This window comes from Syzygium oleosum, unplaced genomic scaffold (genome assembly GCF_021117445.2).
Source record: "Syzygium oleosum isolate NSW1041296 unplaced genomic scaffold, Sole_v2.1 Sole_v2.61, whole genome shotgun sequence".
Classification (NCBI taxonomy): Eukaryota; Viridiplantae; Streptophyta; class Magnoliopsida; order Myrtales; family Myrtaceae; genus Syzygium; species Syzygium oleosum.
The window spans coordinates 589,694-603,940 of NW_026607545.1; the positions used below are offsets into that span (position 1 = coordinate 589,694).

At 43.8% G+C, this 14,247-nt stretch overlaps 2 protein-coding genes across 2 annotated transcripts; both read right to left on the reverse strand.

Moving 5' to 3' along the window:
- Nucleotides 1-4,346: 4,346 nt before the first annotated feature.
- Nucleotides 4,347-6,736, reverse strand: LOC115676897 (microtubule-associated protein RP/EB family member 1C). The gene is made up of 6 exons (XM_030599926.2): nucleotides 6,520-6,736; nucleotides 6,261-6,416; nucleotides 6,032-6,138; nucleotides 5,132-5,348; nucleotides 4,949-5,062; nucleotides 4,347-4,850 (listed from the first exon to the last, which is right to left on the reverse strand). Exons 1-6 carry the CDS (start codon nucleotides 6,625-6,627, stop codon nucleotides 4,572-4,574), a joined length of 981 nt encoding a protein of 326 aa, XP_030455786.1. The 5' UTR covers nucleotides 6,628-6,736; the 3' UTR covers nucleotides 4,347-4,571.
- A 2,249-nt stretch (nucleotides 6,737-8,985) lies between these two features.
- LOC115676896 (probable LRR receptor-like serine/threonine-protein kinase At4g37250) lies at nucleotides 8,986-12,388 on the reverse strand. The gene is made up of 2 exons (XM_030599925.2): nucleotides 10,341-12,388; nucleotides 8,986-9,794 (listed from the first exon to the last, which is right to left on the reverse strand). Exons 1-2 carry the CDS (start codon nucleotides 12,016-12,018, stop codon nucleotides 9,106-9,108), a joined length of 2,367 nt encoding a protein of 788 aa, XP_030455785.1. The 5' UTR covers nucleotides 12,019-12,388; the 3' UTR covers nucleotides 8,986-9,105.
- Nucleotides 12,389-14,247: the final 1,859 nt, after the last annotated feature.

The following is a 14,247-nucleotide window of genomic DNA, read 5'->3' on the forward strand; positions in this document are numbered from 1 at the left end:
AAAGGACAAAAATGCCCTTCAACTAGAAAGTTCAGACCCTTCCTTGAGACTGATATAATCACTTCAAGTCATTATTTAAGAAAATAAGTGCACTTCAGGTCCTTATTTGAGATAAAGTTTACTCGGGCCTTATTTTGAATTTTCCCAATATTTTTTTGAGCTAATTTATTTGTAAAATCTTTAATGCGGGTCGAAAGGGAAAAAATGTACACAACCTCGCTTGAATGTTGGAATGGGCTCCCCTGGTCCCGTGAAGGTTTTTTTTTTTGTTGGGGTCGAAATCCCACGAAGGGTTTACATCCCCAACCGGTGCATATTAGGTGTAAGCAAAAGAATCCACTTGGATCGAGAAGTGCCCGGACCAAATTGAACCGACCGGTTCTGGGCAGTTCCTAAGGGCACTAGTCTAGTTCCCAGTTGTCGCAACCTACCCCCGAGGCGGCCCTCGTGGTGTAGATTTAGAGGTAATTGACATGGAAACGTTCAAAATGGGATATTCCAAAAGACAGCTTAAGAAGCGTCATTCTTTTGTTCATTTATAAGGTCCATTAATCATGAACGCTTATTGTCCCTTAATCTATACCTCGCGCGACACGAGATCATTTATTAATATTTTTTTTATCAATTTAGGAGTCGACACTAGCCTTTGTCGGGGATCGACTAGAATAACCAATCGAAACGCGAGAATTTCGTTTCGATTTCTTACGAAACCAAAGATATCTAGGTACGGCGACTAGGTTACGTTAATGTTTCCACTAATGCATTCTTGGTACCGCTAACTTGTTTGGTTGTTATCTAACATGATCATGCATTTGTTTTTATCATTTTCATGCCAAAGTCTTAATTCACTAAGTGTCCATGCATCTTATTTTTGTGTTTTTTCCTTTAGAATTCTAAATTAATCCTAAGAAAATAGAAAATTAACAAGCAATATATTAAAAAGACCAATCGTAAAGTAAACGCTCAATGAAATTGAAAGGCGAACTAATCTAAGCACGAAGAAAAAAAACCCGCAATTCGTCGGGTATTTATTACAACATAAATTCAAAACCCGAGACATGATCGAGTGACATGAATTGGTATAAAATGAGACCGGATTGGACATCATCGCCATCTTCAAAATCCTCAAGGACTTGTTGTGAAGCTCAAAATGAACCTTGAAGTCTAAACCTATCCTACGCAAGGAAATAGGTCTTATTCATGCTCAATGCCAAAGGGAGCCCTATCTTTTCACTTATCCAAAATCGAGTTATCAATTCCAAATATTGGATAAAGTGCGTCGTTAATTCACTACCGAGTAGCCTTAAAGCCAATAAATGGTCCACATTTTCCTTATTCATTATTGGACGTGTGACTTAAACTATGCTAAAGACTACAATTGGTTCTTTTTTAGACTTTTTAGTAATCTTTCAACTAACCAATTTTTATTAAAGCCTAAGCTAATCTTATTATTACAAGCGGTTGAGATCAGATTGGACATCGATGTTTTGCCACCGTCTTCAAGAGCTTGAACCATCTCCTCCTGGGATTGCCTCGCTTGGCCATCGTCCATGGTATCGGTTTTCATCCGTTCACATTTCATCCATGCAATCACGTGCCACCATTCAAAACAATCAAGCAATAAAGTTCATCGAAATCAATCAATGGATTGGCCTCAGATTGGCCTATGCTTTCCATACATTTCGATTACCTCCCACTCCTAATGACTAGGTTGATTGATTAATGGTTAATGTACAACTCCTTTAATTTTAGCTTTGCTTTGACTCAGTTAAGGAAAAATGAAAATCGATCAAGAAAACTCTATTTGACGGTTTGACTCATCCAATTTCACATATCCATCACAGGTCCTTAACATGGTTCATCTTTTCATAGTTTTTCTTTTTATCTTTATATAGAGTAGATATCAATAGATGCCCTAAATCTTGCACGTGCTACTCATGAGCAACTGGGTCAAAATTACCTAAAACTGCACGTGAGTTGCACTTGATTCGCACATGAGTTGCACGTGATTCGCACGTGAGTCACACGAGCTCATCGACTGGGGAGCCAGGGTCGTGCTTTGGGACGCTCATGGTGGAGAAGACACTACCACATATATGAGCCGGGGCCAAAGTAGGCTCTCCATACCCAAGAAGCATATAAGGGAAGATTTCGTGAGTGAAGAAGAGTTCTTGATCTAGACAAGAAGGAGGGCATTAAGGTTTCCCTCGTTGAGCTGTGTCTTGAAGTTTCTCATGGGTTGCAACTCAAGAAGTGGAATTACATGAGCAAAAAATTTTCATATACATTGACAGAGAGGTGGAATGCGGTCGTGCATACTTACAAGCGGAACGAACTCATAAAGTACGTCCTCATCCAGCGTTGGTGCTTCAGAGTGCATGGCAACATATGTTTTTGGCTGGAAAAGTGTCAGAAAAGTCACAAATCTTTTGCATTAGAATTGCGGTAGTTCAGTTTCATCGATCAACTGTGATTGGTCGTGACTTTTTGATGAAGGATTTTGTTTTTCTTCAGTATTTGTTGTTATTTTTGGTTGAATTTTGCATTTGATATGTTCAAATGGCAAGTGTATATAGTGATATAGAATTAATTATCATTTAAACTGACATGGACACAAAAGTGTGAATATTTCAAGATTGAAATGAAGTTCTACTTAGTTGAGTCCGAGTGTATTTTGAAACTTACTGCACCTAAAGTATGCGGTTAACATACAAAAGGAAATATTTTAGTTTGTCGGGTTTCCAAAAGCGAAAGTGGCTCAATACATACAAAAGGAAATATTTTAGTTTGTTTTACGGAAAATTCCAGATTTAAAAAATATTTTCCAAAAAATGATTGGTTATATTGCTCAAAAAAATGAATTAATGAAAAATATTTGCATTATCTACAAAAATTGTTAGGTATGAATTGATGTTGACAATGAAAATAGTTTCAATTAACTAATTTTTTTAAGCGATATAACTCATCAATTTTCGAAAAATATTTTCCAAATCTTGAGTTTTTTGTGATACAAATGCACTCTTAGTCATAATGTTTTGCGATCAAGTTAACCGCAACAGAATATGTTTTGCCTCGCATGAGGCCAAGAGGCATAAAAAGAAAACAAACGAAGACCCGATGCTCTACTTTGAATAAGGTTGTACCGGTGCATGTTTGATGTTTGTGACCATTTGGTTGGGGAAAAAAAAGCGTCCTGTCTGTAAAGGAGCTTAGAGCCTCTTGCTGATGATTGTCTTCACAAACCCACATCTTGTGTCATCATAATTAATTATAAGCATAAAATTCAAGTAGGTCGATGCTCTACTTTGAATAACTCGTGGGTCTTGACTCCCATTAACTATATATTTTGGTCTTGAGAGGAAGCTCGGTAATGCAGATTTAAGGATCATTTTATGAGCAATAATCAATAGTGAGCCATTTGTCTCTGAGCGTGATCAAGAATCCTTCTCGATGGATTAATTGCCTTCGGTGACCACAGCTTGTTATCGTCCAATTTGATCATAAGAATAAAAGTACGTTATTGCTCAAGTTCAAATACATCATTAGTCACATCCGCGAAACTGACGATTAATTCTAGTCTTCCAAAGGTAGGGGCATGCGCCTTAGCAAGTTACCAAGAAGATAAACTTAAGAAGGAATTTTTCAATGATATTTCAAGTGGCTAAACAATCGGGGATGAACGAGAGCAACTTATAAGCATGTGGGCGCATGCTAATAGATGTCCTCGTCCCTCTACCTAAAAAGGAGCAAATGACATGCCAGAATCGGGTGGCTTCACTTTCACTGCCCCAAAAAAAAATCATAATGAAAAGACCCAATTAGACTTCACCAGCTTACTTCGTATGCCTGTAGATGTCGCCGCCAAAAATAAGTGTAAACTAAAGAACTCAAAGTCGTAAAGATGATGCTAAGATAATTAAGGTTGCCCCTCACTCTGACGATGTATGTGAATTCGGAGGAGGTCCAGTCAATGGAGAAGAAGGGTGTCTTCAGACAATCACAAATCTAATTGACACCCACCAATGATATGCACAAAAATTAGCTCAAATCAAGTAAACCAAGTTTCAGAACTCTCGACCAGCAAATTGAAAGGATCCATTCGGAATAACAAATCAACCCATCAATGGAGAACTCATAAAGATGCACCCACCAGAACAGAACCTGATCAAACACTTCAGAATTATGCACGAATTGCCTTATCACAAACCAAACCACGCAGAAGCTATACATGGACCATGACACCAACACGCCAGTCTTTCCTGTGAAACATGTTCAAATATGCCATCATCAATGTGGTACTACATAACACCACGGAGTTTGTGAAGGATGTGAAGTCACTGTAGATATCTGTAAAAACTGCATGATCAAATTAGCCAACTGGAGCTCAAAGGAGTAACAAAAACTCCGAATGAATATAGGCTATGAAATGCCATGTCCACTATCGTTAGAACCCTTTATAACTATATGGGCTTTTGCACAGGTAGAGTTGTCTCAACATCTATTGAAGGAAAGCACAACAAAAGCAGTTTTCAGGCTTATGGAACAAGGAATGCATCCCAAAAAGGGGGCAATCAGTAAGTCATGAGAGATGACCCACTAGAACGCACATCGGAAGCGTCCAAAATCCTTTGCCTCGGAGAGGACAAAGTACTAGCAGCAGCATCAACTTCTGGGTTAATTATGCTTTTCCTTTTCTGACTGTCTAAGCTTGTTCTTTCTTCAGGAACCTCAACAATGGGACTCAGCAACTCTGCTTCTTTCTGGTGCCGCGACAACATGGCTTGAGCTTCTGCAACAACCGATGCATCATCATCTGCTGCATAAAGTATCTTTTGTATTGCTCCCACAATCTGCCAAAGTAAGAAGTAAATAAATAATCAGCATTTGGACAACAAAGGAAATGAACAAAACAAGTATGCCTGAAACAAACGGTCGATAGAAACAGTACAGGAAGGTCTTGTATTTCAGGAGACTGGCACAAGATCTCAATATCTCTGAGTTTTGAAAAGTAGAAATCTCTCTCCTTCTCAAGACTATCCACTGATAGCTTCAACTCTGTTATCTGCAGCATATTTTCGTTATCATTGCCAGAACTTTAACAACTTGCTCAACAACTTCTCACTTAAAGTACCTGTTCATCATATGCTGAACTTGCAAAAGGAACTGCTCTGGAGGTCTTGGCTGACTGATTAGTCAAGCTTGCAGAAGGATCGACATGACGTCGAGCATTATTGTTGGACTGAACTCTGGGAGCAGGTCCCGAACCCTTGGAAGGTTGTGACTGTGTGCCTTTCTTGGTGGCTTCTTTACCCCCCTTGGAAGCCTCTCTCCTTTCCAGCGCATTATAGCTACAAGGGATTTAGAAATACAACATCAAAAGCTAGCATTTGCAGAAGTCTTATCAAACAATGCCTCGTATAGTTGACTTCCAGAAGCACAAGATCTTACAAAATGAACAGTATTAATGTAAGTTTTTATGCGTGAAGAAAACCGCGGAAGCATATTATAAAAGAAACATAATCTCGTTGTTAAGTAAGACAACCATGGTCATAATAGATTAAACCCAACATGTAATATTTACTGTTTAGCATACTGAAGAGTTATAAGAACCTTTATAATTGTGAAAATTGGAAATTCGGTAGCAATTATCTTATCGATCTAAAGTGATCAGCTAAATGATCATTAGAATTGGACATTTGATCAAATAGCACAATCGCGAGCCCTTGGTTCAAGACATTGTTTCAGGCCCATTTACCTTTTGACCTCTTGCTGTCTTTTCTGATTACAGACGACCTACAAGATCCCCATCAATAGAATCCAAATTCTTACTTAAAAAATGATCACAGTAACTCTCACTTAACCTGGTAATAGATAGCTAAGATAATGACTAAAATCAAAAGGAGGAACGGAAGTGATCCACTCCTATCAAAATCAACGCAACTACCCAGAGCACGAAGAGCAAAAGACCAATCTATATCTATGAACCGTACCAGCACCAAGTCTAGCAGTTAGACAGCTTATTCAAACTTACCTGTGAATAGCTCCTCCATTGACAGAATCACAGTACCGCTTCATCCACTGCATGAATTCCAGATTATCAAGCGGCCTGCCTTTCACGAGCTTGTTCACCTCCATATGCTAAACAACATCCATCCAACCACACCAAATCAAAATCCAAAGAACAGAGGAAAAAAAAAAAAAACAACCAATCCGACACATTCAGCGCAATAACCCATTCCATCTTGCACGAACAGACCGACCTTAGTGATCTTGAGCTTGTTGAAGACGTCCTGAAGAACCTTGTAGTTCTGGATCATCTCGTACTCGCTCTTGGCGTCGAAATTGACCTTGTGCATCGGCACCATCCCGGGGTGGACCGCGTCCATGAGCTGGCACTGGACGGCGCCGGAACACGCCTGCGAGGGAAGGGGGGAAAACGAAGATGAGCATCATCCTCCAAGCTCGAAGCCTTAGGGTTTTCGAAACCCACACAAAAAAAAAAGAAGAAGAAAAGAGAACCTCTTCGACTTTGGAGAGATTGAGGTGGAGGGTGGAGTTGATCCAGGCGAGGATCTCAGATCTCCCGACGAAGTAAGCCGAGTCCATCATCCCGATGTTCGTCGCCATCGCTGGATTCTCCCTCCCTTCCGTCGTCTTCTTCCTTCCTCTTGTTCGCGCAGAGACTAGAGAGAGAGAGAGGGAGGAGCGGGACTCCGAGGAATTCAAAAAATGAGGTGAGAGAGAGAGAGAAAGAGGCGTCAGGGTCCGACCGAAACGTCGCGTCGGATCGAGGGGTTATTATATGAACACGATGGTTATTGAGAGGAGGCCCATCGTATTACAGGCCCACGAAAATCATACCGGTGGGCCCCACCACGCGATTTTTTAATTCCGCCGCTGGGTAGGAAAAAAAAAAAAAAGGCGGGGAGAAAAACCCCCCACTAAGGCTCCGTTCGTTTGGCGGAAAATATTCTTCCGGAAAATATTTTCCGGGTTTTCCGGTGTTCGGGGGGCGGAAAACGTTTTCCGTGGAAAAATATTTTCCTTCCCCCCTTCACAAAATAGCCTAAGTCTATGGAAAATGACTTCCGCTTCTTCAAAAGTGGAAATCATTTTCCGGAGCTTCTTCTTCTTTTTCTTCACTAAGGTCGCGCCACCACCGCCTCCGTCGGCCAGCCACCGCCGCCGCGCCGATCGCCGGCGGCCGCCGCCGCCGGCCTGGCCGTGTGCGCCGCCCGCCGCCACGCTAACGGTCGCCGAGCCGCCCCTCCGCCGCCGGTCGCCGGCCGCCCCTCCGCCCGCCGAGCCGCCCGGCCCCCGCCGCCCGGCCGCCGGTGCCGCGCGCGCCGCCGCCGCGGTCGCCGCCGCCGCCGCCGGTCGCGGGACGCCGCGCCGCCGCGCCGGTAGCCCGCCGCCGCCGGCCACGCGCCGCCGCGCCACCGCCGGCAAAAAATATTTTCCGAAACTTTTTCATATTGGTCGCCGAACACCGGAAAAACATTTTCAAGGAAAATGACTTCCGAGAAAATATTTTCCAAAATGAGAATATTTTTCGCCAAACGAACGGAGCCTAAAAGTGAAAACAAAATTTTTTTTTTAAATGTGGCGGGCCCCACCAAAGGCGAAAGATGCCGTCGGAGGATTTTTCGTGAAACTTTCACGTTAATCCTTTCGAAGATTGGTTTAAAATGGTGAACGCTGAACAGTTGTCGTTGCGGTAATAAAAGGAAGTTGGATAATTACGACGCCATTTGATTTAAAAGTAACGAAATGGCTAGTATTTTGTTTGATTTGAAGCTATAAATAGCAAAGGATCGCCAATAAAATGTTCAAAATGCCCATATTCGTTGATACACAAATTGTTTAATTATGTCCCTTGTACAGCATGTAAGTTACATGAAATGCTACCGTGTTGTGTCATCATCCGATTCACCTTAAAATATTAACATCATGTACTATTAATATATGTAAATGCTTCGAATTGATCAGAAACTCGACAAATCACTTGATTTATTGTTAGCTTACTCTTTCTTTGACCAATTACGGTCAATCAAAATCTCACCTCTAGGATCGAGCATGATGCAATATGATTTGATTTGACATCTACATCAAACCAAATCGCACAAACATACATTTTAAAAATGAAATCTACTCGAACCAAATTGAAATATAAAATCCATGTAAGATGGAATTGTATTATAGACTATTGATTTTACCTGTTAAATGAAGCTAGCCATCGGTCAATCGCAGTCGAGAACTATGGCAAAGCATCTTCGCACCGATAGGTAAACTAAGAAGCACGGTGTGAGGTTTGATTCAGTCCCATGAACTACTGTATTCTTATTTTCTTTTATGCCAAAACATGTACACGCCATATAAGTTTCTAAGGAAATCAAAGGGTCGACATGTAAAATTGATAAACCATTAAACATATGAAGTTTTAACGACATCCAACCAGAATAATTAAACACAATCTGCTTCATTTTCATTATTTATTTGACCATAGTTATTCGAAAGGAACAACATAATCAAGCAAGAGAAGGTTCCACAAAAAGGCTTATAATATGAAATATATAAGGAAAAAAGAGAATTATTGTAATAGAGTCGTGACTAAATGAAATACACTTTACAGTATAGCATCAAAAGTGGGGCCAAAAAAGAAATTGGCATGAACCCTAGGGCCAAACCAAAAATCCTCAGAAATTACATATTTAACCACATACATACTGTAGCACGAAACCAAACCCACCTAATGCAATCGTCGTTCTGCTCAGTCAAGTACAGTTTATAATTTTTCAGATATGCCCATCGTCCAACCAATACAATGTTTAATCCCCAACCAATAATAAAGCAAGGAGATGACGACTAGTCGCGAAACCAATATATAAAATTCGAGCCTAGTTTCCAAGGATTAAAAAAAAAAATCGGCATGGATTAGATTAGACCCTGATTGGTGAAAAGCAAGACTTGATTAGGGTCCCATAATGAAAGAAAAATCTCTATCTAACTCTCTATTTCATGATCCAACCACAAACAAATTTGACAAATTCGTCAGTCAATCATAGATTAGATACATCGCTCTCTACAAACAGTTGAACCTATTCATTACAAGTGGCCATAATAGTGCAAAGAGGTTGAGGAAAATGGGATCTTTTCAAGAACATGTAGGGCCTCCTTCATCGAGGGTCTCTTTTGGGGCATGGGAGATGCACAGCTGAGCCCTAATCTGAAGCAAGCCAGCAGGGCGTCCTCCTTGCCCTCCAGGTCGCCACGGATCGCCGCGTCGGCCATCCTCATTGCCCGGGCCTGGTCGTCGACCACGACCCCGTTGGCCTGGCCCAGCTCGTCCACCACCACCACCTTCCCCGACAGCAGCTCCAGCAGTATGACCCCGAACGAGAACACGTCCCACTTCGGGCTGGGCTTGAGGCTCCTCAGCGACTCGGGCGCGTGGTAGGGCGAGAACCCGCCGATCGAGCTCGGGCTGGGGCTGGGGCTCGGCCCCAGGCTTGGGCCGAGGTCTTGGAAGCTGTCGCGGGAGGCGGTCGACCGCTTGCTCCCGAAGTTCCTGGCCGAGCCCCCGGCCTTGTAGCTCGTGTCGCCGGTGACGAGGCGCTCGAGCCCGAAATCGCCTACCTTGGGCTCCATGTCGCCGCCCAGCAGGATGTTGCTGGGCTTCAGGTTCCCGTGGACGTGCCTCTTCTCGTGCAGGTACGCGAGCCCGCGGGCCACTCCTTTCGCGATCCTGAGCCGGGCCTCCCACGGCAGATGGCAAGGGGACGAGCCCACCTTCCCTACAATCGCAAAGCCCAAAAATATATGAAAAATATTCAATATAAAAAATCTATTTTCCTCCTACTACCAGTAGAAACTAGAAAGGATGCAATAGTCGTTCGCCCAAGGTAAGCGATGACGTGTCTCGCGGACCGCGAGAGTAAGCCGCACTCGCTCACGCGTCCCTTTCGGTCTTCGCGGGCTAACAAATGCAACCAGACTTGCAGGCGGTTGACTTCCCCATCCCATTAAAAACAAAGGTTCAGTTACACCTACTCCACAGCCGGATTCCCGCCGGCGCACGATACCGGGTCCCCGCGACCCCCGTGCCAAAGTGCGCCGGCGGTCGGGCCGGTGGTCGGGTTCCCATTTCCTATACCGCCATGCAAAAATATTTCGAAAACCAAACCTCTCGAAAAAAAACAGAGCTCCCGGCGGAGGACGTGAGAAGACCAATTTGCTTCAATGGCTATGGATGATTTTTAATTTGATGAATTAATTTAATTTTGTAAGTGAGACTTTTGTGATTTGAAAGGGAAAGAGATGGATGATGACGGATTGCTTACTGTAGCGTGCATTGGCGAGGCTGCCGTTGGGGACGAAATCGTAGATGATGAGCTTCTCGTCGACGCCCCAGTAGAACCCGCGGACCCGGACCAGGTTCGGGTGGACCAGCTTGCCCACGGCTCGGACCTGGGCCTCGAAGTCCTTGAACCGCTCGACGCCGCTCTCCCCTATCCGCCGGACCGCCAGCGTCGTCCCGTCCTCCAGCACCGCCTTGTACATGATGCTCGACCCAGTCGCCCCTAGTATGTACGCCGACGCCTTCAGCAACGTCTCCAGCTCGAGCGCCGCCACCTTGTCCCCGCCGCCGCTGTTATCGATGGTCACGAGCATCCCTTGCTTGTAGGGCTCCTGCTTCTCGTGCCGCTGAGCGTTGTCGTAGCTCTTCACGTCGTCGTTGTCGTCGGTGTCGGAGGCGGTGGTCTCCGAGCTCACTCCGTCGTTGTCGCCTCGCTTCCGCAAGCATGACCATCGCGTGAACCCACGCGACTCCGAGGAGGTTGACGACCATGCATCCCCTGCCGCACTGGATTCCTTCTTGACCGGTGCCGTGTCGAGGCACCTCTTCCTCTTCTTGATCCGGCAAACGCACACGAAAATCGCAGCCACTATGGCAATGCCCGCAATGTCACCGACCACAATGCCGATTATGGTCACCGGCCGAAGCCCCGTTTGTCTCTTGGACTTGCTCGCTGTCGCATTCGTCGTCTCGGGGGTGACCGTCTTTGGGAAAGCTGCGAACGCCGGAGGCGAGGTCGGAGCCGACACGTTCGGCGGCGAAGACGATGGGGAAGAAGGGATCGGGCACGGGTTCCTTGTTGGGATCCCACAGAGGTCCGGGTTCCCGCCGAACGACCGCTCGTCCTGGTTCGTCAACACTACAGACTCCGGAATCTCGCCGGCGAGCTCGTTGTAGGAGAAGTCGAGGGTGGCGTTGCCCGGGATACTGGCGGCGAAGCCCCTAGGGATCTCCCCGGAGAGCTGGTTGTGGGAGACATTCAGGTACTGGAGGCCCTCGCCGCCGAAATCCTCCGGCAGCGACCCGTTGATCAGGTTCGATGACAGATCAAGGATCTCCACGTAGTCGAACCCGCCGGGGAGGTACCCGGTGATGTAATTGTTCTTGAGCGACACGACGGTCAGGTTCGGGAGCGCAGTGAGGTTGGCCGGCAGGCTTCCCGTCAAGGCGTTGTAGGAGAGGTTGAGGAGCTGGAGGTTCCCGAGCAGTCCGATGGCCGCGGGGATCGGGCCCTCGATCCGGTTATCGGAGAGATCCAGGACGCGGAGGTCGGTGGCACCGAAGATGGTGTCGGGGAGGGTGCCGTTGAGGGAGTTGTTGGAAAGGTCGAGGGTGCGCAGGTACCTGAGCATGCCCATGTCGGAAGGGATCGAGCCGGCGAGTCGCGAGCCCCGGAGGGAGAGGCCGACTACGCGGAAGGCGACGGTGCCGTTACCGGGGGCGCCGCACGTGACGCCGGGCCACGAGCACGGCGTGTCGTCGCCGTAGCTCCAGCCGGCGAGCGCCCCGAGCGGATCGCTGGTGATGGAGTACTTGAAGGAGAGCAGGAGCACCCCGTCCATGCTGAGGCCCCGCGCGCGCGGCGCGAGGAGCCCATCGATGAGCGCGAGCCCCAGAGCGAGAGCTGCCCAACATGAAGAACTCGTCTTCTTCTTCCTCATGACGATGGTGATGACGACGATGATGATGGTCGTCCAGTTCCCTCACAATCATGCCGCATCGCTCGAGCGAGCAGAGACACTTATGGTGGTGCATCAGAAGAAGCCATGTGAAGGGGGTTCTTTTGGCCTTAAAAAGATGGAAATGAATACTGGGGTCAGAAACCACACAGCTCACCAAACCAAACTCTCTTCTCTCTCTCTCTGTTCTCTCTCTCTCTGTGAATTAAATATAGTTACGTGAAGGAAGGGAATGAAGTAAAGAAATGCTCGGGGACGATGGACATGATTAATGCACTCACCGCCAGGTGCGACTGTACTCTGTAATGGTTGCACACTGCACTGTTGTCATGGCTTCGCATCGAGCTCCCATTTAAGAAGCACGGCGAGAGAGAAGAGAGAGAGAGAGAGAGAGAGAGAGAGAGAGGAATAGCATCTTGGGTAAAGGACATGAAGATAGGGTTAAGGTAGTGTGGCAGGTCCCCCTCGCGTTTAGATCGACTTTTATAAATTGCCCATTAACTCAGATTTGACAAACACCGAATCAAGTTCGTTTTTTTGCAGTAACATGCTGCGCCTGCATTGGATTAAATTATACGTGCTGTAGTACCATGATCTGGGGGATTTGATTTTAATTTTAAGCACGGTGTGATCTGGTCATATAGTTGGAAAGCGTTCTCGCCAGTTAATTTAAGGGACAAAAAAGATTTAATGATCTGAGTTGATTAGATTAGATTAGATTGGATTCCGTTTGATCTTAATTGAGGTATGTAAAGAGAAATAGGGGATCGGAGACATTCGAGCAAGTGTTTTGGCATGTTGGTGGTCATGTTGAATGAGGAGGTGCTCGAGAAAATTTGAGTGACCGTATGAATGAGGATGTTCTCTCTCTGGTGGCAGAATTATTGCAATGGGGTCCCAATTTCCAAGGGATTTCAAATCTAAATTTTTCCCTTTTTAGTTCGGGTCCGCGAAACCAAATTTAATTCAAAACCATATTGTTCGGTTATTGAGTGACTTCACGGAGAAAATATTCAATTTTGGAAGCATTGGTTGTGCATGTCATGAAAATAGTCGATACATTATAAATTATAATATTTATTTATTTAGGCTTCGTTTGTTTTCGCGAAAAATAAGTATTTTGGTAATCATTATCTTGAAAATAATTACTTGTATCGCATGAAATAATTAATTAATGAAAAATATTTTTATTATCAACAATAATTTATATTTAAATTTTGTTGTGATTGATGAAACTATTGTTCGTTATTCATTTTTGTAAGAAATATAAGCGATTATATTTAGAAAAATATTTTTTAAATTATTTATTTTTCGCATAATAAACGGAGTCTTAATTACAAAAATGATAGTATTCATTTATTGCTATCTGAAACTTAAGTTGAGAGGTAAGAAATATACATGATTATTTTTAAAAAAGTATTTTTTAATTATTTATTTTTCATAAAATAAATGAAGCCTTAATTACTAAAAAATACGGAGCCTTAATTACAAAAATGATGGTATTCATTTATTGCTGTCTGAAACCTGAGAGGTAAATTTTGCATTTGGAATGGTCCATGATGATAGAGAAGTACACTGACAATTTTCTTACATGTCAAGATTTTCAAATCTGAGGATAAAAGAGTCGGGGGCCGTCTTCAGGATTATTTAGTACTTCTTTATTTTATGTCTAACAAATAATAAGGTTAATACAGTGAAAAACTTTAAACTGATACGTCTGTGATAATTTTACCTCAAACTAATTTTTTGACAATCAAAAATCCTAAATTGGTACACCTGTGACTAATTTACCCTCAGTTTATTTCCGTTAAATTTTACTATCAAATTACTTTATTAAATGATACGCGGCAATTGACGGATATACCAATTTTATATTTTACCCTTCATTTGTCACAGACGTACCAATTTATGATTTTTTTGTGGTATTAATTCAATTTAATGGAAACTAATGGATGGTAAATTTGTAACAAATGTACCAGTTCGGGATTTTTTGTGGTCAAAAAATTAGTTTGGGGTAAATTTATCATATGTGTACCAGTTTGAGATTTTTCATGGTTAAAAAATTAATTTTGGGTAAAATTATTATATGTGTATTAGTTTGGGATTTTTCGTGATATTTAACTTTAAATAATAATGTGAAAAGACTTACTCTTTTTTTTTTTTGGCATGCGATGAAAATGACGAATGCATCGACCTTTTATCCGTCAAAAG

Excerpts from the sequence above, each read along its gene's own strand:
- LOC115676897 (XM_030599926.2), bottom strand. The coding sequence starts at position 6,627 with ATGGCGACGAACATCGGGATGATGGACTCGGCTTACTTCGTCGGGAGA. Across the intron at positions 6,139-6,260 it reads ACAAGCTCAAGATCACTAAG|CATATGGAGGTGAACAAGCT; the intron begins GTCGGTCTGTTC and ends GATGTTGTTTAG. Across the intron at positions 4,851-4,948 it reads CTGAAATACAAGACCTTCCT|ATTGTGGGAGCAATACAAAA; the intron begins GTACTGTTTCTA and ends TTACTTTGGCAG.
- LOC115676896 (XM_030599925.2), bottom strand. The coding sequence starts at position 12,018 with ATGAGGAAGAAGAAGACGAGTTCTTCATGTTGGGCAGCTCTCGCTCTG. Across the intron at positions 9,795-10,340 it reads CCTCGCCAATGCACGCTACA|GGAAGGTGGGCTCGTCCCCT; the intron begins GTAAGCAATCCG and ends TTGCGATTGTAG.